The 24,394-nt window shown below is 47.6% G+C and overlaps 2 protein-coding genes across 6 annotated transcripts in view; one reads left to right on the top strand and one right to left on the bottom strand.

Annotated features, from left to right (window-relative positions):
- DTX4 (deltex E3 ubiquitin ligase 4) overlaps positions 1 to 12,388 on the top strand; it is a 54,846-nt gene extending 42,458 nt beyond the window's left edge. For all 5 annotated transcript variants that reach the window (XM_053285231.1, XM_053285234.1, XM_053285235.1 and 2 more), the window contains 5 exons: positions 1,674 to 1,735; positions 2,930 to 3,082; positions 4,865 to 5,026; positions 5,581 to 5,670; positions 9,347 to 12,388. In XM_053285231.1, coding sequence (XP_053141206.1) covers positions 1,674 to 1,735; positions 2,930 to 3,082; positions 4,865 to 5,026; positions 5,581 to 5,670; positions 9,347 to 9,580 — 701 coding nt within the window. In that variant the 3' untranslated portion in view covers positions 9,581 to 12,388. The remainder of the gene's footprint in view (positions 1 to 1,673; positions 1,736 to 2,929; positions 3,083 to 4,864; positions 5,027 to 5,580; positions 5,671 to 9,346) is intronic.
- Positions 12,389 to 18,071: 5,683 nt separating this feature from the next.
- On the bottom strand, positions 18,072 to 20,241 carry MPEG1 (macrophage expressed 1). Its single transcript, XM_053302435.1, has one exon. It carries the CDS (start codon positions 20,239 to 20,241, stop codon positions 18,169 to 18,171), a length of 2,073 nt encoding a protein of 690 aa, XP_053158410.1. The 3' UTR covers positions 18,072 to 18,168.
- Between the last annotated feature and the right edge of the window lie 4,153 nt (positions 20,242 to 24,394).

The raw sequence follows: 24,394 nt of genomic DNA, 5'->3' as shown, positions 1-24,394 counted from the left end.
TTTTAAAATCTTGTCTCTGGGCCCACTCCAACCTTGCTACTCCCCTGGACCAAGGAATGTGGAAGTTCATGTAGAAAATATCAAATGCAACACATTGCAGCACTTAGCCATTTTTAAAATCAGCACCAATTTGTACCACTTGACTTTTTCAAACATAACCCTTGCCTGCCTCTCCCCTCCCACGTCTCTCCATGTCCTGCCAAATAATTTTTTTTTATCAGACTTTTAAGGACAAGCAGGGTAGCAGCCTGCAATGAGGACTGAACCAGAGCTTGCTCCCAGGGCTAGCCCACCAGTAATACTAACTGCTGGAGATGATAATAATTTGGTGGGGGCGGGGGGGAGGAGCACAGTGATGGTGGAGGCATGACTACAACACACTGCTGTACCTCCGTAGCAAGCTTTTCATAGACCCTGCGTGCTGCTGCATTTCCCTCTCAAGCACAGTAGCAGATGGTCTCTGATAGCAGCAGCTCCTGGCTTCACCATGCTTGAGATACCTTCTTAGAGAGTCAGACCACGATCCTGAAGTCCCCTTGCCAGCAGTCTGTTTCATGCTGGTCAGAGTCCTGCAGAGACTGGCACATTGCTTGGCATGAGGCCCCAGCACACTGCAGATGACCCTGAGGCATCCTGCTTACCATATTGGTGGTGACCCTCTTGAGTGTTGTACATCTTAAGGAGGAAGCATCGCTTGCAGTGGCACTTGTGGCTGGGCTTCTTGCAGGGGATTCTTGGATTGCACCTGCTCTGCATCTTGAGCTGGATCTTCAGCTTGTCTTTCAGTCTTTATTCATGGGTGTTTCTGGGTGTCTATGGGTGTTTCTGCTAATATGGATTCCTTGTTCATATTAGCACAATATGCTGTTATGACTTCCTTGTTTGTTTTGTCTGTGTCACTGGGTTTGTCATCTGGGCATGAAATTTGGAAACAGTATGGTGAGTGCTGCCGATGGGAAATTGAGTTGCTGTCTCAGAAGCATTCATTGTGTAATTAGTGGAAGTGCACTCACTTGGGAGTGGGGTCAAAAACTGGGGCACAGTTCCAGAACACACCTGCTCATCCTTGTTTGAAAGTTTGGACAGAATGAGCACGCTTAGGGAATCACCAGTAGGGACCACATATGTGCTCTTATTTTCCCTCTTCTCAGTACTCCCATCTGTATGGAGCAGTAGCCTTTGATGGCAGAGAGTAGCTCTAACTATAACTATGGTCCTTTAGTTAGGACATCATACCAAACCATGGTTTGCAAACATGCTTCAAACTATGGTTTCTGTCAGCCGCAAACTATTGTTTGTCAAGGTGGATGTCACGCCAAACCATGGTTAGGCATGGTATCTGAATTGAGTCAGCATGTGCAGAGCTAATAGCTCCAGATGACTTGGATGAATGAGTAAGTGGCACATAGCAAGAGAAAAGAATGTGGAGCACAATCCTGTGCATGTGTGCTGAGAATTAAGTCCCACTGAGTCCAGTGAAACCTACTCCCAGGTAAGTGTGCGTATGACTGTAGCCTTCCTTCCTTTTGCTCAGCTCTTCTGGAAGCCTATAATGAAGTGCTTCTAGGCTCTGTCCATTCCTTCTCCCAAGAGAAGTCCACCTCACTGAGAGCCCTTAGAAATGATGCTTCCGATATGTGACTGTTGCTTCCCCCCCACTTCCTCTTGTCCAGGTAAGACTCCTGAGGAAGTACTGAAAAAATACCTTCAGAAGGTGCGCCATCCCCCAGATGAGGTAAGTCTTGTTCTTTCTATGTTGCACAATGGTGTATGTTCAGGCAAGTGTGGTATAGGTCCACGAGCACTGATCTTGGATGCAGTATTTACCCTGGTATGGATTTGTACTGCAGAACATAAGCTGCCCTGACAATAGTACTCTTGCTGCTGCCTGAGATTTATCTGGCACCATCAGTGTGCCAGGCCTCATCTAGAACACAGAAGTGATGCTGTCTTGGCTTTGGGGATTTACACTTGCACAAATGACCTCAGTGGGGAAAGAGGTCAGGGATAGGCCACAAAACAGTGAGTGAAAATGAAGCAGGGGAGACTGAGTGGAGGTGCAGTTTAAGGTGGTTTGGGAAAGACCTTGTTTAAGAAGTGAGCCTTGTGGAAGGGCTTAGAAGAGAAATAGGGAGGCGGTTTCATGTATAGGGTGGAGGCTGCCGGCATGGCAGAAGGCACTGAATAATGTGTCATAAGAACAGCCCTGCTGGATCAGGCCCAAGGCCCATCTAGTCCAGCATCCTGTTTCACACAGTGGCCCACCAGATGCCGCTGGGAGCCACAGGCAGGAGTTGAAGGCATGCCCTCTCTCCTGCAGTTACTCTCCTGCAACTTGTACTCAGAGGCATCCTGCCTTTGAGGCTGGAGGTGGCCCACAGCCCTCCGACTAGTAGCCATTGATAGGCCTCTCCTCCATGAAATTATCCAAATCCTTCTTAAAGCCATCCAGGTTGTTGGCTGTCACCACATCTTGTGGCAGAGAATTCCACAAGTGGATTATGCGTTGTGTGAAAAAGTACTTCCGTTTGTTGGTCCTAGATTTCCCGGCAATCAATTTCATGGGATGACCCCTGGTTCTAGTGTTATGTGAGAGGGAGAAGAATTTCTCTCTATCCACTTTCTCCACACCATGCATGATTTTATAGACCTCTATCATATCTCCCTGCAGTCGTCTTTTTTCTAAACTAAAAACCCCCAGGTGTTGTAGTCTTGCCTCATAAGAAAGGTGCTCTAGGCCCTTTCTGGGAGAAAGTGTCTGGGAGAAAGAGGCAGCCAATGAGCATTACACAAACTTACCTCTGTCAAGCTGAGCATGAAGGTGGCAGGAATTCCAATCATGATTAGCTTGGGCCTTGTTCAGACCGATATTTCTGTGTATGTCCATGTTTCACACTCCTTATTAACATAGTTTCCTTCTCCTCTTTAGGACTGTACCATCTGTATGGAACGTCTCTCAGCCCCTTCAGGCTACAAGGGACCCCAGCCAGCCATCAAGCCAGACTTGGTGGGCAAGCTGTCCAAGTGTGGCCATATGTACCACCTCCACTGCCTTGTGGCCATGTACAACAACGGGAATAAGGTGTGTTACCCAGGAGAGGAAGGCCAACATGGAGCAGGATTCACCTGCAGCCTTTCTTACTGGTACTGTTGCACCATAAATTCTGTTCAGGAGTGAGTTGCCATGTTGGTGCTTCATATAGCTGTCAAAAATGGATTCTCAGAACTGATTGATGCAGCCATTAATGACATGGAAAATCCACCATTAGATGGATTTCCCTGCTGCATGGTGTGCCCTTAATTTGCATAATTTATTATGCTTCTACTAAGGACCTCTACTGAGGCCCCTGTCTCAGATCACTGCCAGTTAAGTCAATTTGGCTTCCAAAATTGCACATCCAAATGTGTCATATATTAATGGCAGAATCTGGCTTTTCCTGGCTCAGAATTTTATATGTATGCGAAATATACAAAGTTCTGTTTGAAGCCCACTGTTAGAAAGACATAATCCATGGGGATGTGCATTCTGATCAGCTGCAGTAATCTCGCCATAGTTTGCTGGCATGTCACTTTCTGGACTATTGTGTGCAAGGAAGCTGTGTAACGTGACAGCTCTGTCATGAATGCAACTACTCCCATTGGGCAAAATGTTGTCACTGAAAAACTTTCTTTCCTTTGAGAGTCACATTCAGAGTCACATACAGTTTATTACATTACCAAACCCATGATGTTTATGGGGGAGTTATTGTGAAAGTGGCATCTTTTCCTCTTGGCTCTTACCCTGGCTTATTAAAACTCTTTTCACTGGGCTTAGGAACACTTTACACATGGAGGTTGTTCTCACGACCAGGTGGGTGGCAGCAGAAGCCTGCCTTCCCCGCAGACAATATCTGAGGGCTGTCTGGGCGCCATCACGTGCCCAGACAACCCACCACTGCCCCAGGGAGCGCAGAGGTGCAGGGGCTGGGAGACGTCGTCCCAGCCCCTGGAAATCCCACAGTGCACCATGCGGGTGCGCGGTGCATTTTGAGGATCCCCCCCAGTGACAGGCAGGTGCCACCAGTGCTTCAGTGATCAGGGAACTGGGGTTAAGGGAGTGCTCGCTACTTCACAGGGTTGTTGTGAGGATAAACCTAAGTATGTAGTACACCACTCTGGGACCCTGGGACCCTTGGAGGAAGAGTGGGATATAAAATGTACATAAAAATGTACATAAATTTACTTGGGGACCACAGTTTTCAACGGGGGGAAAGTATGGCAGGCTGTGGATAGAGCCTTCAGATGCACCTTCCCGTTCTCTTCTGGAGGCCATAGCTCAGTGGTAGAGCTTCTGTTTTGCATGAGCCTTGGTGGGCTTGCTGCTGAGGTGCCGCTGGGAGCCACATGCCTCCCGGTGGTTCTTATGGGCAGCCAAGCCAGGTCTTGGCTGCTCGTGAGAATAGCCTCTATATGTGTTTTGAAGATTACCTGAAATGTCTTAAATGTACACTAAAGTGTGAATGCAAGAAACCTGTCTTTGCAAACACATGGCTCAAACATGCACCCTCAGCAGGAAGCTGGGATGGGTTGCAGGTCCATGTGGAATGTGCACTCCTGGGTCTGCTGCCACAAAATGTATGAAGGGGTTCTTAATGGCCACTTGAAGGTCAGGCTCACAGGGAATAGATATAATAAGAATGGGGAGCGAAGGGGCCTGGGCTCTAACCCTGCTAAACTTTGGTGGTTGCTCTCCACTTGGGAATTGATTTCCCCTCTAATTATGTTGTGCTGAGAGCATCTTTATGGTGTCTAATGACAGCCTGATATCATTTAGGTCAATTCTAAAATATTGCCAAGTCTTATTGCTTACCCATCATGCTTTCAGGATGGGAGCTTGCAGTGTCCGACCTGCAAAACCATTTATGGAGTGAAGACTGGTACACAGCCTCCAGGGAAGATGGAGTACCATCTTATTCCCCATTCGTTGCCTGGACACCTCGACTGCAAAACCATCCGAATTATCTATAACATCCCACCGGGGGTCCAGGTGAGAAACCAGATCCATGGGCAGAGATCTTAGGCGGGGACCACAGTTTTCAACGGGGGGAAAGTATGGCAGGCTGTGGATAGAGCCTTCAGATGCACCTTCCCGTTCTCTTCTGGAGGCCATAGCTCAGTGGTAGAGCTTCTGTTTTGCATGAGGAAGGAACCAGGATCAATCCCTGGCACTTCTCCAGTTACAGCTGAGAAGGACTCCTACCTGGTGAACTGCTGAAAGTCAGGGTAGGCAATACTGAGCTAGATGGTCCAATGGTTTGACTAGTATAAGGCAGCTTCCTACGTCTCTCCATCCGTAGACAGTAAGGTGTTCAGATATAGTTCCACCCTTTGATTCTTTAGGGAAGCCTAAAGAATATTTTAGTGCCAGGTTTTGGTCTGAAGGCACGTGAGATAGCCACAGAACCTTGCTGTAGACTCAGGCAGGCCTGAGTCTGACCATTGCCTGGATGAGAGACTGCCTTGAATTCCAGCATGAAAGAAAAGTGAGATATACATATTTTTTTTAAAGGTTCATATCTCTCTCATTCTCTATCCCTCTAGGGACCGGAACACCCAAATCCTGGGAAGAGCTTCACTGCCCGGGGTTTCCCTCGACACTGTTACCTCCCGGACAGTGAGAGGGGCAGGAAGGTAAGTGGCATCTTCTTGCCATAGTGGTTGAACAAGCTTACAAAATGGTCTCCGGTGCAAGCTCTCATGAGATAGATATTCATATCCCATGGCAGAGAAGGCCTCCGTTTTGTATCCTTTGGCCTGGATTAATCTTTTCTTGGCTCTTGCTGGACGTCTTTGAGCTTCAGTTTGCACACCTGTGTATGAGAGAGGAAGGGAACTTATTTTGAATGGCTTCTAAGGTTTATGAATGTAGAGTGTGCAGGTGGCTTTTGCCGAAGGAGCAAAGGGAAGGCTTGCATGGTAATGGCTATAGTTGTGGAGAGGCCAACTTCTGGGTCGGATTTCAGACGGAATGATGGAGGAGAACCCTAGCAGGAAGAGGGTTCTCCACACCTGCAGTTGCGAATGCAAAACATTAGTCCAGAGTGCTTGTGTCGTTTGGTCTTGCCTTCTTGGCATGATGTGTTAGATGTGACACGAGTGGTACAGAAGTTGCTCAGCTTGGTGGGTTGTAGAGGCTTCATCCTCCATCCATTTCTTGCAAAGATGCCAACTTGTGCCTCCACCCGCACCCTTTACTACGCAAGGGCATACTGCTTTGAGAATTATTCTGGTTGGAAAGCTGTATAAAAATATTGTAAATACATAAAATTCACTTACGACACTTTTATTCTTCAGAGAAGCTCAGCGCAGTTTGTGTGATTTTCCCCCTTAATCCTCACAACAGCTGTGTGTGAGGTAGGCTCTGCTAAGAGAGTGATTGGCTCATGGCAGCCAGTGAGCTTGTAGGCTGAGTAGGGATTTGAACGCAGGTCTTGCCAGTTGTTTTCCAACACTTTAGCCACCTTGCCGGTGTGGCTCTTTTATCCCTTTCTTCTGGCTTTTCCTTCTGTGCTAATTCTGGACCCAAATGCATCTCCCATTCTGACTGGAAAAGGGAAAGCGAGATTGGGCTAGATGGGGTAGGCAGCCTTGGCTCTCCAGCTGTTGTTGAACTACGGCTGCCATCATCCCCAGCCAGCAATTGATTGTGGCTTGGGGTGATGGGAGTTGTAGTTCAACATCTGGATATCCAAGGTTGCCTACCCCTGGGCTAGATGAAATTGTCCTCTACAGGTTGATTCTAACCCATGGACTACTAGTAGACCATATGCTCTTAAAGTATGGCATATGAAACAGTGAGAGGGGAAACTCTGGGTATCCGTTTGCTCCCAAATGACAGCTTCTGCACTGCTGGTTGCACGATATGACATGAAATCAAAAGTGTGGAAAGCATTACCCAGGAGGGAGAGGGAGGGAGAGCGAGAGAGAGCGCGCCAGGGTTGCATGAATCTTTAATGCTGTAGTCCCTGATATGGACTTTGTAATGACCCCACTGATCCCCCTGGTCTGTGTTGGACTAATTAATATCAGCATGAGGATGGTGGTCCCTGAGTAATACCACGCAAGTATGGAGTTAACAGGATCAGCAGAATTTTCTATTTGGAAGTGCCCCTTTTTGTTCCCTTGGCCATCTTTCAAGGCTTGTAAGGGAGACAGGACAGTGAGAAGACGCTCCTGTCTCTTGTCCTTAAGTAAGTTAGAAGCCTCCTGCCTCTTGTCCTTAATCTGCATTATAAAATGTTGCAAGGTCACTGCACAAGGAGGGAAGGTTGCCAGCATGCAAAGGTTTGCAAGGGCCAGATTGGGAGCTCCTGATCTGAATCTTAAAAACTCTTGGAGGGCAAAGAGGGCCCTCCTTTCCTGCCACTGCCCGTCTTGCTGCTCTCTCCCACTTCATCCTGCCCTCTGCTTTTTCTAAAAGCAAAGGGTTAGGAAGTTGGAGTAGCAGGAAGCGTGTTTCATTACTTTCTGCTTCTCCAACTTCCTCAGCCTTTTGAACAGGCAGCAGTTGGGATGTGGCTAGGAGGAAGGAGGAGAAAAGGCACCCCACAAGGAAAAATATGTTGGGGCAATGGGGGTTCCAGGCAGGGTGAGGTGCCTGGAGGCAGCTAATCCACCACCTCCTCCAGTCCACTGCTTGAGGCAACTGCCTCATCTCACCTCATTAACAAGACATCCTGGAGCTTTTTCAGATGGCAACTTTACTGCGACTTTTCTTTGGGAGGGTGTGTGTGTGTTCATATATCGGCCAGATTTATCCCAAAGTCAGTGCTATATTTCAGAGAGCACTTCACATGGTTATGGGTTTCCCCTCCGTATTGGAACCTAGCCCAATTTATGTCCGAGGTAAAAAAAAATACTCTTTTCCCATTGGAGTATCTGTTATGTCTCAAACGCACAGTAAAGCCTCGCGGTAAACCCACGGTAAAGGCTGCTGTCTGAAAAGCCTCCTGGAGAGCATCACTAGAAGATTGCAATCTCTTACTTTCCCCCATTTTTAAGTAGGGGAAGGAGCTGATAACCTTCTATCTGCAAGGGAGATGTGCTGGAGCAGCACTTGCTATACACTGATGAGATTTAATGAACATTGGATCTATTTAGCTTGCCTCCCCCATCCCATTAGCAGATCCTTGGAATAGCTTCAATTTAGCCCAAGATCTTTCTAAACTGGCTTGGTATTCCGAGCTCCCAGTTCCAGTGTCGCCTAAGAGCAGTTCCTGGGGGTTCCTGTGTGGCTTCAAACAAGGCCTCTTGTGTACCTTTGTTGCAAGGGGAGCTGCAATCCCGCAGCATGAGCTCATTGCTTTCTCCAGTGTTCAGAGGTGATTGCTGGTTTTGAAGCTAAAGCGGATAATTTTCCCCAAGCCCAGATAATATTGAATCAAAACATGAAATCCTCTTTCGTTAAATATTAGCTTATAGCACTGCAGAGTACCTTATTATCAATGGCATTAATGTGATGTAGAAACAGCTTGGGTGGGGGGTGGGGGTGGGGAGAAGGTTTAGAAGGAGGGGTAGGAGGGGATAGTTGGACACTGTGGGATTATCTGCTCAGGCTAGCTTTCTAATTCATTGGCAATAAAAGTCTGCGCCATGTTACAGAATGAGTCTGTGCCGCAGGTCATTTCACTCTGTGGATACTGTGAAAACCTGCTGTGGAAAGCCACAACTAGCCCCAGCTCCGCATGTTATAAGGTGCCTGCAAATCATAGTCTGATGTTTCCTTTTTTTTTTTTTTAACATGAAGTTTTCCATGTTCAGTAAGAAAAACATCTCCTCTTGTTGTGGCTCAGCTTGTCAGTGTTCTCCAGGGTGATAGTGGATAGACCCCCTTTTTTACTTATGAGGAAGAGGAAACTCAGTTTCCTTTGCCTGGAATAATTCTTTAAGTTGCACCCCAGGCAAGTTTTCCCCGCAGTTTTCAGGGGAAAGTAGAGTCTTAACCATGGAAGTGCTCCTTTCTGCATGCTTGAGATCAACAAGAGCTTAGCCTCTTTTTGGAAAAGAAGAAAACCTCCTGTCTGACTAAGACACTTGTGAGATGGCTGTTGGGCCCATTCCCATGTTATAGGAATGCATGTATGCCCCTGATTGTGTGGGCTTGTAATCTTACCACAACTTTGCAACTATGAGACTATGGAATCTGTACATATTGTGTGGATTCCTACATACTACCACCCAAGCATTTGCAAGTGCATCAGATGCTCATAGTATAGTAAGAGAAATTACCCATGATGTGGGCTACTGTGGTTTTGGCACATCACTCCTCTAACACAAATCCTTTGCCCTCCATTCTTCCCTCCTTTAGGTGCTGAAACTGCTGTTGATAGCCTGGGACCGGCGCCTGATCTTTGCTATTGGCACGTCCAGCACCACCGGCGAGTCGGATACAGTGATCTGGAATGAGATTCATCACAAGACAGAATTTGGGTCCAACCTGACTGGCCACGGCTACCCTGACCCCAACTACCTAGACAATGTGCTGGCTGAGTTGTCCATTCAGGGCATCACAGAGGAGAGTGTGGCTCAGGAAAAGGATTGAGAGTGTGGGAGGAGGGGGGAAGGGCCTTGCCCTGGGGGCGGAGCTATAAGTCTAGCAGTATTCCATGGATCGAGCTCCCTCCCTCTTCCACTGTGCCTGCTCTGTCCTCTCCGACTCCTGGTGCTGCCCATCCAGCAGTTTGCTTAGGGGCTTGCTCCGATGAGAAGCCACCGGCCGGCACCCATGCGGCCTACAGCACTTGGCTACTGGGAGCAAACACACCTGGAGTTTCCCCCCAGTTCATCTTGGGCATGAGGCAAAGTGTCCTAATGAAGCCTGAGGTTACATTAACCTCAGCAGCCAAAGCGGCTTTAAGTTTTAGCTCAGACACCTAGCCTTGTTCCTCCTTGGGGTATGGTGGCGTATTTGTGTGGGGAAATTAGGAACCCACTTTAAATTCTGTGGAAAACAAAGCATGCCTTGGGGGCAGGCAGCCCCGTAAGGCATCTGTGGTGGACCACTTGGGAGCTAAGAAGGCAGCTTCATTCCTGAGAAGGCACTGAGGATGAAAACCAGCCCTAGTCTCTCTCTCTCCCTCCCTCCCTCCCTCTCTGCTAGGTGCCTGGTTCCATGTTGTCGCGTCACTGCTACTTTCATGTTGTGGGCTCATTGTGAGTCGGAAATGTGCTGTTTGCTGGTCTGGTATTCCCCCCACCCCACCCCTGCCTCCAGTTATCTCACACATTCCAAGGCTGCCTCCCTAGTCCTTTTCTTCCAAATTAGCTAAAAAGCAGGCCTGCTGCTTATTGCTAGGATCTGATCCCTTCACTTTGATACATTCCAAACTAGGTCAGCTGTATGCAAGTCTCCATGATCCAAAATGGAGAAGAGCAGAGCAGAATAAATCTATTTAGTTGGTATCTGGACTGAACTCAAGCCGAGGCAGTGAACCTCTTTTTTCTCTCATATTGCTGTATCCGAAACGGACTTATTCCTGCCTCCAAACCAAGTCAGAACGGCCCTTGCTCCAGTGGCGGGCTCTGCCATACCCAGCTGGGCTTCTTGATGCAATACTGGCTTGGTTAGAGTTTAGTTCAAGTCTCTCTGTCTCTTTGCATTTGCTTAATTCCAGACCAGTACAGAGCCATGTACCTTGACCTCTCTTTCTGTTTGTGAATTGCATCCCAGGGGATTGTTTTTGTCTGTTGTGGGTTAGAATGAGTGGAGATATGGGGTTGAAGTTGAAAGAGACACTGACTGTTTTTGCCTCATACACTCCAAGGTGGGTTCTTTGAACTTTTTGTATGGGGAAGTCCCCTGGATTGAATTTATTTACCTCATGTTTTGAGGGTTTGTCGTATATATGTGTATAATATATACATATACATATATATTTGTAATGTATGAGAAGGACTTCGAAGCTAGGATGTGTAACAAAATGGTACTTAAGTTAGACCTGGAGGCTAAGCGCAATTGTTGCTGCAGATAGCCATGGTACAGAGATAAGACTAGTGGCCATTTTGTAATGGCTGCACCAAGAATACATTGGTCCATATTTCCCCCCACCCGTGGCCCCATATTTTAATTAATACCTTGACTTTTTTGAATCTTAACAACCCATGTGAAATCTCTGTGGGGCAGGCTCGGGTGAGGAAATAAAGGGATGGGATAAGGTTAGAACGAATGCACGTGAGAATAGAAAGGGGCATGTTTGTGGAGCTGACTGACTGCATGCTTGTCATGGTGGTGGTAGCAGGGTGGGTGAATGAGGAGGAGCCCGGAGGCATCACAGGGGTTGTTAATTCTTCAGCATTCATTTAAAGTTCTTACTAAAAAAATTCCGGGACTCCTGACTGGACATCCTCCCCTCTTTTGTATCAGCACAAGTCAAAAGAAGTTAACATGGGTGTTAACATGTCAATATGCTTACCTTCCACTGAAAATGTAAGTGTGCTTCAAAAATCAATCCTTTTCAGCCAGGGGTAGGCAACCTTTGGCACACAAGCTGTTCTTGAACTACAACTCCCATCACCCCCAGCCAAAGGTTGTCTACCCCTGATTTAGGCCCTTGCAGAGGAGCTAAAACCATGTCCCAGTTGCCGCTTCCCCAGTTTTGTGTGCCTCCCTGAGACCAAATTCATCTTCTGGACTTCCTTTACTTCTTAATGACCCCTTCTTAACAAGGGGTCAGGGGATATCAGCCAGTCTTAAGGACCCTGATATTCATCGTATATGTAAGCCCATAGATATTTCCATTTTCAGTAGAGCTGACTGGGTATTTCACTGTTCAGATTCACAATCACATGTATCTTCCCCTTCTGGGAACTGATCTCCTTGAGTGGTTGTCTTGTTGGAGAACAGAGTATCCCCTTAGGAACACGTTTTCCCACTCCTTTTGAACTTTTAAAGCAGCAGCCTCTTTTCCCAAATAACCATGGCGTTTCCTCAAATATGGCTTAGCCTCCAGGATAGGGGAGAGGTTTTGGAGGATGACCTTCCAGCCACTGTCAAAGGGAGCCAATCTGCCTCTTATTTTTCTTTGTTTTGGCTGCTTTATTTCCTCTTTGAACTCTCCAGCTGTTGGTAATTTTATACTTCATAGAGAATGACCAGCCTGATGTGACGCTGTCATGGGGAAGAAGATGGGGAGGATCTCTTCCCCTTCGTCTTTGTCATGTCCCAAAGCAGGTTGTGTGGGTGCTGGTAGTGGTATTGGGGGTGGGAGGGCAGGGGTGGGGTGGGGTGAGCCATGCTGTATATTGTTCGTTGGTTGTTTGTGAACGGTGCGTTTTGCCCGTCTCTAGTTTGTTGCATTGCGTGAGGATGGCACCCTTGGGGTGTAACAATAAAAGGAAATCTCCACTGCCAGTTTTGAATAATGTTTTGTGTCTTTGTGTTTTCTAAGTCTGTGCGTCTGTCTTTTGTTCATTGTTTCTGTTCCCTGAGCAGAGGTGAATGTGTACAATTTACCGATCTGGAAGAATGCCCACCTTCAAACAGCCACAAGAGGGCATTGCTTAGATCACAACAAAGTTTCCCTCTTTGGGCATGAGATCAGCTGGTAGAAAATCTGCTCACTACAGTTAAACAGTTTGGGGCAAGAAGAAATTTAGACCCAGTGACAAATTTTTAATCCCATAAAGATTCAAAATTCACATTTGTATTGGATAGGAGGAAAAGCCCTTGAAGTAACAAAGCAGGATCATCTTGCCATACCTTTCATTTGATTTGGAACCAGTCTTGGAAACTAGACTCATAGGCAGCAAGAGCTGCCGGCATTTTTCCTGATGTAGTTTTCATGCCTCTAACAGCAGTGTGACAGGTAGAAATTTAACAGGTGGAACTTTGCTAAAGGAAAAGCAGAAGGTTCCAAGTTCCTTTCCTGGCATCTCCAAGATAGGGCTGAGAGAGATTCCTTCCTGCAACCTTGTAGAAGCTGCTGCCAGTCTGTGTAGACAATACTGAGCTAGATGGACCAAGGGTCTGACTCGGTATATGGCAGCTCCCTATGTTCTTGTGTTCAACTACTGCCTGACATGCAATGATTAAATGCACAGACTGTGTTAGGAAATGTTTTGGCAACCCCAAGTTTCCTGGCAGTTGCTGGAAAATAATATGGTTCTGCATCCCATTCGTTACAGGAACCCATAATCAGGGTTATGTCTCTTCTTTGTGTTTCCTTGGCAAGCATAGAACCTGCCATCTGAGCTACAGTTTGCAGTTTACCTCAGCTTTATGGGTTTTTAAAAAGCAAGCTTTTAGCCCCTGGCTCTAAGACAGCTGAAAAATTGTTGGAAGCTATAATGGGCAGTGCCTGATGAAAGCTCAGAAACTAGGGTGGGTCTGGTCTGGTCTTCCAAGATGCAGGAATGCAATTTTCCTGTCATACACAGCAACTTGTTCCGATTTCCTAATTCTTCTAGAGATCCATCTCCCCAGTCCTTTGATTCTGTCACTTTTTTTGTTGCCAGAGAATTCCATATTGTGGGACACAGGTCATGAAAACAATGTCTAATTAGGCAGAACTATGAATCCACATATTCTGGTTTGATCAAAGAATATGGATTTCATAGGTGCATAATTCAGAAATATTTTTGTTCAGATACTCTGTCACTTAAAGCACTGAGAAGGATAAATTCTTTTCCACTTATTTGCTACTTGTGTGTAGTTCCCACTCTTTGTTTTAATGAAATCTGAGTGCCTACACCCCTATCCCTTATGTGCCTTTGGGAATCTGAGGTGGTTTTAAAATTTTATTTTAAACAGGTCCTCCACCGCTTGGAGACAAGAAGCAATAAAATGAAAATAGATGGCTGGGCATTCAAATAGGAGCAACTTGAGAAAATCAGCAAGGCTGTTCATCTGCTCCTTAAATAGTGCACTTATGCAAAAACCAATTTATTTGAGTTTATTCTCATCAAATACATGTGTTGGGTTCATGTTTACAAAAGATTGCAGTATATTTTTACATTCTGGAGTATATTTTAATGCATTGTCACATATGCAAATACCTTTGCTGGATCAAATAATTAAAAAAAAATCAAGATCTTGTAAATAACCTGCTGTGATTTACAGACAAATCAGTGGCTGATTCATTGACATTCTGGGGAAGAGTCAATTTTCCTGTCCCCACCCTTCCTCCCCCCAAAAAACGGATATAGATTCTCATAATGGGAACAGGCTGCTAACTGAGCACGGAGAAGCTATTCTCAGTAGAATAACATTTGTGCTAATGGACCAAGGGATCTTTGTCTCAGCCTTGTGCATTCAATGATGCACTTGTGTGGCAAACTCAGGGCAGCGGGAGGATTTCTCGTTGAAAGATAAAAGTCCTTTCTGCCTTCTGGCATCTTCAGACAGGGCTAAATCTTTGAGTTACTTGAATTCTCATTGAGTTTCATAGACTCCCCTTCCCATTCTCCTCTCCCCGTGTTTAAGTGTGTGCATATGGCAGTAAGAATGCTTTGTCTGCCATCTGAATTGCTCAAAGGGTTTTTCAGGAAAGCCCTCTCTTTTTCTAGGCAAACTTTCTCCTTGTGGCATGACTACATGCTACAAAAAGAGAATGAAAAACTAGGCTTCTGCCTGCCTCTGCTGTGATTACCCAGGTAATGTTTCTACAGCGCTGCTGGTGAAAGTTATCAATTCAGAAGCTGCTGCTGTGTCATATTGTCCCCCTTATATTGGGAAAAGGGGGTGGGAAGAGTGTCATTGTCAAATTGTATCCAGCGGTTTCTTAAACTAGAGCCAAAGGCAGCTTGACAGGCTATGCCACAGCAGCAAGCTTTGCAGCCTTCACACACGATTGGGCTCAATAGATGGTGGAAGCACTAAAAAAAAGCAAAAGTAAAAAGGACAGGGTTGTAGCAGTGTTTCCCCTCCTAAGGATATATCTTCTGGGGCAGGGATGGCCCAAAGTATTGTGGTGTCCAAGGCAAGGCACCAAATGCTGCTGTGTTCCTTGCCCCTGGCGGGGGCCAGTTCTCTTTCGGAGGACTACAGGACACCTCCAGCCTCAAAGGCAGGATGCCTCTGAGTATCAGTTGCAGGTGAGTAACAGCAGGAGAGAGGGCATGCCCTCAACTCCTACCTGTGGCTTCCAGCAGCATCTGGTGGGCCACTGTGTGAAGCAGGATGCTGGACTAGATGGGCCTTGGGCCTGATCCAGCAGGACTGTTCTTATGTTCTCTTTCAAAAGCAACCCTTGCAACCTCTGAAGGTGGCAGACAGGAAAGTAAGGTTGCCAGCAACCGTCTATTCTCTCATGTTTCTTGCAAGGTCTATGGCGAGTGTCAGTCCCAAAGAGTCAGATTGATCCCAAAGAACTGTTCTGATTTATTATTTATTTATTCAATTTCTATAGCGCCCTTCCAAAAATGGCTCGGGGCGGTTGACACAGAAATAATAAATAAATAAATAAATAAGATGGATCCCTGTCCCCAGAGGGCTCACAGTCTAAAGTGATGGCGGTGGATGGGCGGGGGCATTTCCCACCTGGTAATTTTCCACCCGAGGCAACCGCCTCACCTCACCTCATGAAAGGGCCGCCTCTGTGTTGGGGATGCGAGAAAGGAGTCTAAAGCTAAAGGGTTTTTTACCAGCAGTATAATACAAGAGATGGAAAGGCTGTTCTCTGGGTTTTTAGCTAGGGCAGGGATCAGCAGCTGGTGACCTATGGATACAATCTGGGCTCCTGAATGATGTTGTACACTGTTCCCAATTACTAACCCCAGAGGACAGCTCCCCACAAAGTATTGATTAGGCCATTTTGAGTGTGTATGGATCTGGGGGAAACCACTCCCCATTATTTTGCAAGCATGGTTGCTGACCAGGGCCTTTGGGCATGTCTAAACAACAGCTTACCCATGCCAAGTAGGGCACTAAAGGGATTCCTCTCTTTACCTGGTTCTCAAATGTGGGAATGCCTTCATGTAGATTATCCAGTCTGCCATATTTCAGTCAACCCTGGGGCCTGCAAGGGACCAGCATCGGCTGCCCTGCCCCTGTGCCTGAACAGGAAGTGGGCAAGAAGGAAGCAGAAATTTAGAGGGAGCTGTAACCAGTTTAAAATGTGTGTGTCCTCTCCTGAGGACCTCTCAGGCCCTGACTCACAACTGCAGGCTGATGTGCTTGCTGGATGGCTCTCTGCTGCATCCCTCATGCTGCATCCTCTGCATAGTTAACGGAGCAGGACCAAACTGCAGGTTACACGAAGCGTGGCGCTTGGCCCTGTCTATGTACTACTTTTATTTCTAAACTAGTATTTTTAAGCCCGTTATGATAACGGGCGCTAGCTTTCTATCCCGTCTTTTCTGTCTCTCTCTCTCTCTTTCTGTCTCTTTTTCCCCCCCTTGTCCCCTCTCTCTTTTTGTTTTTTGTTTTGTTGTTGTCTCTGTTTTTGTTCTTCCTTATTTTGCTTTTACTTTTTTTGGGGGGGGGGTGGATGAATAACGGCCAAAATGGCCCATGAGAAGGTGGCCGCCCCCGCCTATCGCCTTCCCGCGCACCCAGCTGCCGGAGCCCACCTTACCCGCTCCAGCCCGAAGGAGAAGAGAGGAACTCGGAAACAGAGCTATTCTCTGTGTTAAGCTGCTGCCTATACTGTCGCAATAGGTGTCCTTTGCGTCCATAGCGGCAGTTTGAGCAGTGACTTAGCACAGAGAGGAGCTCTGCTCGTGAGCTCCTCTCTTTTCCCTCGGGCTGGAGCGGGTAAGGTGGTCTTCAACAGCTGGGAGGGCGATAGGCGGGGGCGGCGACCTTCTCATGGGCCATTTTGGCCCTTAATCTTTTTGGGGGGGGAGCGGGGAAGGTGATTTTGGGCAGCTGGGAGGGCGGGTGAGCAGGCGGCGGCGGCGGCTGTGAGCGGGCGGGGGCCTTGTTGGCGGCTTTGCCGCCACCTCGCCCAGCTTCCCTGTCCCCCGTCTCGGTCTTCCCCCGCCGCCACTGCCCTCGCCTTTTTCAGGGCGGCCGCTTCTGGTTGCCTCGGCCTCCTCTCGCCGTGCCGCAGCTCATGGCTGAGGCGGCGGCTCCGCCGCCGCCTCGGCCACTTTCCCCCGCCGCCACACACCGGCTAATGGCCGCCCGTGGCTGTGGGACACTGGTGTCTGAGGTCCTGTGTCCCTTGGGCTCTTCTGGGCCTGCACTTCGCGCAGGCCCAGAACAGCCCAGGGAGGCAGGGACGCAGATCCCCAACGTTCCAAAGCCACGGCCACTCACTTAGCCTTTTATTATATAGGATGATAGCTGTAGAGGGAAGGGGTCAGGGCTGAGACTGCGATGAGCGGGGAGCTCTTACCTCTAAGCCAAAGTGCTGCTAAAACCACTCAATACCACAGTTTGTATTAGGAGGGAAGCTGCAGTTGGTTGTGGGGTCATCTGCACACAGCATTCTTCCTCTTTTACAAGGGGCATTTCTGCTGCTGTCTTACTACTGGTTTAGCTCAGATGTATGTCAGCTGTGAACACACAATGTGGACAGAGCCTAATGCAAATACTTCCTTAATAGCTTCAGATACCTCTGTGTGTGTGTGTGTGCGTACACACACCACTGTTCCATCCATCTGGAACCCTGCACATTTTCTGGCGATTGTCTTTGAAAATCAACATCCCTAACAAGGGGCATCATCTAAGCAGAAGCTTCCAGAAAGTGTGCGGAAAGAAATCTCTTTCCCTGTATGGGCATCACTGTTTGTGGTGATCTCATAACTACTACCCCCTGCCCCCACAGTTCATGGGGCGGGTCCTGAATAGACCCTGTACGTGGCAGACTCGCAATTGTGCCTCCAACCCGGGACTCACAGTGCTGACAAGCCAGGGGACCTGCAGGGAAGGGGTTTAGGCATTGTGTTGGCTGTACCAAATGAGCATATCATAAACCCTCTGCAAAAGCCACATGCAGATGTGCCCCCTTTCTAGAAAATACTATAAGCCATATAGAGAGCAGAAAGTGCACTAGGGAGCTGCTAACCCTACTCTTGCACCCACTAACTGAGAACAATTAAAAAAGAGGCAACAAGAAGAAGCCTATGGCTGTGCTGGGTTTGCAGGGTGGGAAGAAGCTTATCAAAAAGCATGTTAACACATAGCATGGTTTGCAGTATCTCCCCCACTAAACTGGTAGCCTTTCCTGCTCCTGCTGGTCCTCCACTTCAGCTGCGGAGGCCATAGCCAGCATTGTTTGAGACCAAGCTCTCCTCCTCTCCCCCCACCTTGCTGTACTCCCTTCTCTTGTACCTTCTGCGGCCATAGACAGCAAGGACAAAGAGAAAGGCCAAGCCAATGGCAACACCAATGGAGATCCCCGCGATCTCTCCAGCTGCATTGTGGTGCCCGTCAGTAGGGCTGCCTATCTTCCACAGCTGGGTCTGGGGGTCCTTGACCCAAGTCTGGCCACCATTGCTGTTCATTACTAGGACAGTATCAGTGGCAATGAAACTGATGGCAGGCTTGCGAGTGAAGGGCGGGAGTCGAGCTTGGGGTAATGAGCCTTGTGTGAAGAGTCCAGCCCGGACACAGTATTCCACTTGACATCCATCGCTAATCAGAGCCAGGTGCTGACTGAATCCATCTGGGCATCTCTTTGGATATGGGTCACTATCTGTTCCATTGTGGAATCCCACCAGTGGGTTGCCTGTCTGGCAACTGAAGAACCCTCCAAAGGGCACAGAGTACCTCTGCCCCCTTTCATCCGTGCTGACACAGAGCTTGAGTTGGTCAAAGAGCTTCAGTTCGTAGAAGGTGGGGGGACAGGACTGGGCATTAGTCAAGAGGTTGGTGCTCTTGGAACTAAAGAGCCCCCCAAAGAGAAATCCTGAGTTTGCTGGGGCTGTGCCTCTTGCTGTGCACCAGTATGTGCTAAAAAGCACTCTGGAGGGTGTGAAAACATCCTCACAAACCCACTTGCAAAAAACCCACATGAAGCAATCCTTGTGGCAATCCCAGTGGCTGTAGCCTTCCTCACGTTGCTGAGAGTTCAGCCTGAATGGGGCATAACCCACAGGGCAGGAGAAGGTTCCAGTGAGTGGGTTCCTCTGCTCCAGGTCCTGACAGAGCACGGCAGCATCAGGACCCTCAAGCTGAGCACATTCCTGGTAGGCTCCGCCAAATGTGAAGTTGGTTGCTGTCCCGTCACAGGATCCATCATCCATGTTGGCATAGAAGTTGAAGTTGGGTGAGGCTTCATTTGTGCAGCCAGGGTAGGTGTTGAAAGCATAATAGTGAGAGATGGCAGATTTCACAGTCTGATATAATTTGTTCACTGTGGGAGTGGGCAAACCTGGGAGGTTGGTTGGAGTGATGAAAAACTGCAAAGGCAAGCCTGAACGGTCAATAGCCACCAGCTGGTTGGTGATGCTCTCTTGCCAGCTTTTCAGAGTAATCCCAGGATAAAAAGGAAATCCTCCAATGCTCTCCACCCTAGAGCTGGTGCGATTGGACAGGTACTGCTTGGTGAAATTGTCTTCCAAGCCGGCTGAAGCACTGCTTTTGAAATTGACAATATTGTGGAAAGAGACTCCAGCAGCAGCTGTGATAGAACTCCGCATGGACCAGCTGTCCTTCACAAAGCTGGATTTGATCTGGTCCTCCTGGACAAGGCTGGCTCCAGCATCCACTCCAGTGACAACGTGAGTGCCATAGTTCAATACTAAGACCTCTGCCAAGTAATTAGCCATTTCAGTCTTGTTGTTCTCCAGATGGCTAGCAATTGTAAGAAGCTGCCGCTGGAAACCTTCATCTAACATTGCTGCAGGATCAAATTTTGCAGTGTAAATCAGATTTCTGACCTGAACCCTGGTGGTTACAGTCTGGTCTCTCACTTGCTGGGTTTTCGTCCTGCGGAAGTCGCTGGAGAACCGACCGTTGATGAAGGAAGAGGATAGCTCTGCATTGATTGAAACAGAGGTGACACACTGGTAATCCACCCAAGACTCAATGATCTCCGAGTTGATCTCCAAATAACTCTGTTTACGAGCAATGGTGAAAACCTCATTAGGGATTAGGTAAGCCCCGTCTTCGGTAGTTCTGCACAATGAGTAGTTTAGCTTGATCACTCTACCCATGTCCAGATTCCTCAGGTTATCCCAGCCACCTCCAGGGAGAACTTCCAGTGCAGGAAGTTTCAGAACTTGGTGGCATTCCTGGAATCCAACTGCAGATGGGTCCAGTGCCCAGCTTGTCCAAATGAGACTCAAAGAGAGAAGGACTGCTGTGAAATTACTCATGACTGGAACAGCAGTGGGGAGAAACAAGCATTGGAATGGTATAAACGTGCTTCAGGCTCAGCTGCCGTCGATCCAGTAGATGGATACTTCCCCCTTTTAAAAGAGAAACAAGACACCAAAATGTATAGCTTCACACTTCTCCTTTCTCAGATTGGAGGGATGTTAGGACAGCTTTTTAGCAAAAGGAGCCCTGGAGGTTTATGCTGACTTTGCAATAGTTGTTTATTAATTACAGGCTGAGCAGGCATTACTAGAGTACACAAACAGACAAGGAAGCAGATCTCAGAACATCATTTATTTATATTTATATTTTTATACTGCCCTTCATCCTAAGACCCCCAGGGCAGTCAACAAAAAAATTAAAACAGTCTAAAAATAAAACAAACACAGCTTTTAAAACAAACACAATTTAAAGAGAGAGCAGGGGGCAACTCATTGGCCAAAAGCTTGGATTAAAAAGGGCAATCTTCAATTTCCTCCTATAGGCTGGGAAAGAGGGAGCCATACGGATCTTAGCAGCATGCAAATCTCACCACTTCGGGGCAATCACTGAGAAGGCCCTGCCCCACATGCTTGACAAATGGGCCTCAGCACATATCAGCATGTGGAGCACAGCCCTCCTAGCCTAGCCAGGTGTGAAGATTTAGTTTGGAGCGGATGGTCCCAAAGGTACTCGGGGCCCAAGCCGTTTAGAGGAATAAATACATCTATTTCTACTGTATAACTGACATTGATCCCAAAGAAACAGCAGCATCCTGGAACCCAACACTTCTTTTATCCAGAAATTCCAAAAGAAGTTTTCCAGACAACTCCCAATGCAAGCTGTTCATTTCCTCTTTCCTTCATCCCATCCCAGGGTTTGGGTGCACTACAAACTCTCCACAGTCTTGGCACAAATGGAGTTTTATATCCTCGTTCCTGTTTAGAAAGGAAAGCTTTATTATGGCTTGACAGATGGAGGGACTGAGGCCCGAAAGGAAGTCTGTGATCAGCAGGAAAATGAACATAGCTCAGGTCATCAGATGCTTGGTTCATGGCCCCCTCCATTACACCAGCACCCATCTAATCTTCTTCCTCTTGAATGTGCACCGGCAGCAAAATAGAAGCTTGTTTGGAATAAGAGAAAATAGTCATGTGCTTTGAGTGAGGTTAAGAGAGAACTCTGTACACCAGGGAAGCACTAATAAAATGACAGGGAAAGCAATGAACTGGAACACGCTCAGAGGGCTGCCAACTTGGATGTCAAGAGGGTTTCTCTGTGCAAGGAGAAGACTGGCAAGTGCAGCTTTTCCTGTCATCCTGCTGCAGTGAACCTGCTCCTACCACAAAGAAAGTAAAAGGTACAGGAGCACCTTTCCAAAACTAGACTCCCAGGAGACATGAAGCAGTAGCTTAACTGATGCTGTTTTTCAATGACTGGTGCAGAAATGCCTAAACAGCTAAAATGTACATATTTGGAGGGGGGGCATGGCTAGGGGTGAGGGGGCTCGAGTTTACCCCTCTCTCTGGTGGTTGGCCCCTCAGAGGGAGGAAGAGAATGAAGAAAATGGGGAGGGGTGAGCCAAGCAGCTCTCAGGAGCTGGGCAGAGGGGTGGTCCAGGTTGTTTGAGCCCATCTGCTCAACTATAGCTACACCCTTGACTTGGTTGCTCTTAGTCCCACTAGAGTTACTGCTATTGAGGCTACTTTTCTGGATAGGATTTCACTGAACACAAAGGAATCTTATAGGGTCAGTCAGCAGGTGGATAGGTAGGTTCCCTTCAGGAAGATTAGTGGTCTGTCTGTTCAGGTAGCTACTCCTGTGCTATGCTTCTACTCCGATAGGATGGGTCAGTACAGTACCCAAAGGGAGTACCTGCATCTTTTAATGACTGCACCATACCAAGGAGAAACCAGGCAGGTGCAGCTTCTCCAGCCATTGTGCCATCACTGGGGGAAAGCCTCACCTGTTGACTCGCTTCTCCTTACCACACAACTGTCCAATACACAGCTATTCAAGGCCAGGGCTGACAGGCCCCGAGCCTGCTTCAAGCAACGGTCACAGTTGTCCAACCCAGTGCTAAACACTGTGAGGGGGAAGTAGATGAGGCAAGCAAGCGGGCAAAGATTCCTCACATGACGGCTCCCGGTTCAGCTGAGTTCCCCCCTCCACCACCACAGGGTCATCTAACACAATTACCTTGGGAGGGAGAAACAGCAGGAGCAGGCAGGTGCCACTTCAGCTGGACAGTTATTCTTGTACAAAGGTGGAAGTGAATATGTTGTCAGCAGAAATGAAATTGCAAGTGTTTTGGTCTGTCCTGGTGAGTCACAGATCACAGCAGAAATATGCATACATAGGGGAGTACATGAGTGGAAGAAAGAACGGAATGGGTGGGCAAGTCTTGCTACGTGAATGCTTTTTATGTCTTCATTGTAGCCTTAATTAATGAGATGGTATAGAATGGAGTAGCCACATAACTCCTTACCAAAATAAAAGTTTTAGTGCTTTCACCATTAAACATTCACACCACCATATTAATGTTGTGCCATAAATAAAGAGGTGTGTTATTGTTCATTCTGTGTCATTTCTTCTTTTTGCATCTTAATTCCTCTTTTTGAAACAGATTCAGCAGAGAGAGACTGTAAAAGAAAATTCTGCTTGTATAATTAATCTTCACAGATGGTAACAAAAAGCTTCATAACCACTGGCATGTATTGGTTGAACAGCACAGACAGATGATGCAAAATCCAGGTCTAGCTGAAGGGTTGGGCACTTGTTCAGCTGAAAGAATGTGTCCTCTTGAGACTTGTAATGGTGCTAAACTGCGCTTTCTCTTTTAACATTACTGGTGGCATCCAAATGTGTGCTACTATGTACAGCAACGATCAAGTTTTTAATGTGTGTACAAGGAGCCACTCAACTGAAGTTGCTGCTTTGCAAGTTGTAGTTCTACCTGTGTTTCTGTCAGGTCCTTCTAGAACAGTGGTGATGGCTTACCTGTGCTGCTGAATAAAACATGCTTTGCTGTCTCTTCCTGTGTCCACAGTATAACGAATTAGGTAAGAGCATAAGCAGAGACTCGCTGGGCTGCATGTTCTGGCATCCTGGTCCACCAGATGCCTCTGGGAAGCCCACAAGCAGGAGCGAACCTCTCCTCTTGTTGCTCCCCTGCAACTGAGCTCAGAGATAGCCTATAGTCATCACGACTAGCAGGCAATGATAAACCTGTCCTCCATGAATTTGTCTAAACACCCTTTAAAGCCATCCAAGCTGGTGGCCATTACCACATTCCGAGACAGGAATCCCATAGATGAGTTTTGTGCCATGTCAAAAAGTACTTTCTTTTGTTGGCCTTAAATTTCTTGGCAATCAGTTTTATGGGAAGTTCTCTGGTTCTAGTGTTGTGAGCAAGGGAGAAGACTTCCCTTTTCACTCTCTCCACATCATGCGTAATTTTATAAACATGTCTCCTCTTAGTAATCTTTTTTCTAAATTAAAAAGCCCCCAAATTAACGTTGTAAACTTACATCATAAGAAAGGTGCTCTAGACTCCTGATCACTTTGGTTGCCCTCTTCTACACTTACCCCTTTGGGGGATATTGTGGCCATAATTGCATACAGTACTCTGGATGTGGCCGCATCATAGATTTGGACCAGTCACACCAAATGAGCTGCTTTATCAAAGAACAATGTCACTGATCCAGAGGACATTGTTAATAAGAACATATTGAGGCTCTTCTTACAACCAGCGAAAATCGGGCTAGGAGAGCCTAGCCCAATTTTCGCTGGTCATGTAAACCACCGGGTTCGCAGGCGAGCCCAGTGGTTTACAAGTGGGTAACCTGCTGAGCTGCCCCTGCCCTTAAACTGGGCTTGCGGAGCGAGTGCCGGTTTTTAAAATCGTAGGTTGCTGCAGCGCAACTCCACGCCGCAGTAACTCACAAGTAGACCCCCGACCGGGAGGCTAAAAAGCAGCCTCTTGGCTCGGGGGTCTCTCCAGCATGCCCTGCTGGAACTTCCGGGGGCCACGTGGTCCCTGAGCTCCCAAGCCCCTGCCGGCTCCGTGACAGAGCTGGCAGTCGTGTGAGCGGCCGCTGCGGCCACCCAGGGAGGGCTTACTGATCGTCTGCAGGGAGAGTGGACTTAGCCCGCTCTCCCCGCAAACCTGAT

The sequence above is a fragment of the Hemicordylus capensis genome, chromosome 1 (assembly GCF_027244095.1).
Source record: "Hemicordylus capensis ecotype Gifberg chromosome 1, rHemCap1.1.pri, whole genome shotgun sequence".
Classification (NCBI taxonomy): domain Eukaryota; kingdom Metazoa; phylum Chordata; class Lepidosauria; order Squamata; family Cordylidae; genus Hemicordylus; species Hemicordylus capensis.
Note: the sequence above shows the minus strand (reverse complement) of the source record. Positions and strands in the feature narration are given on the sequence as shown.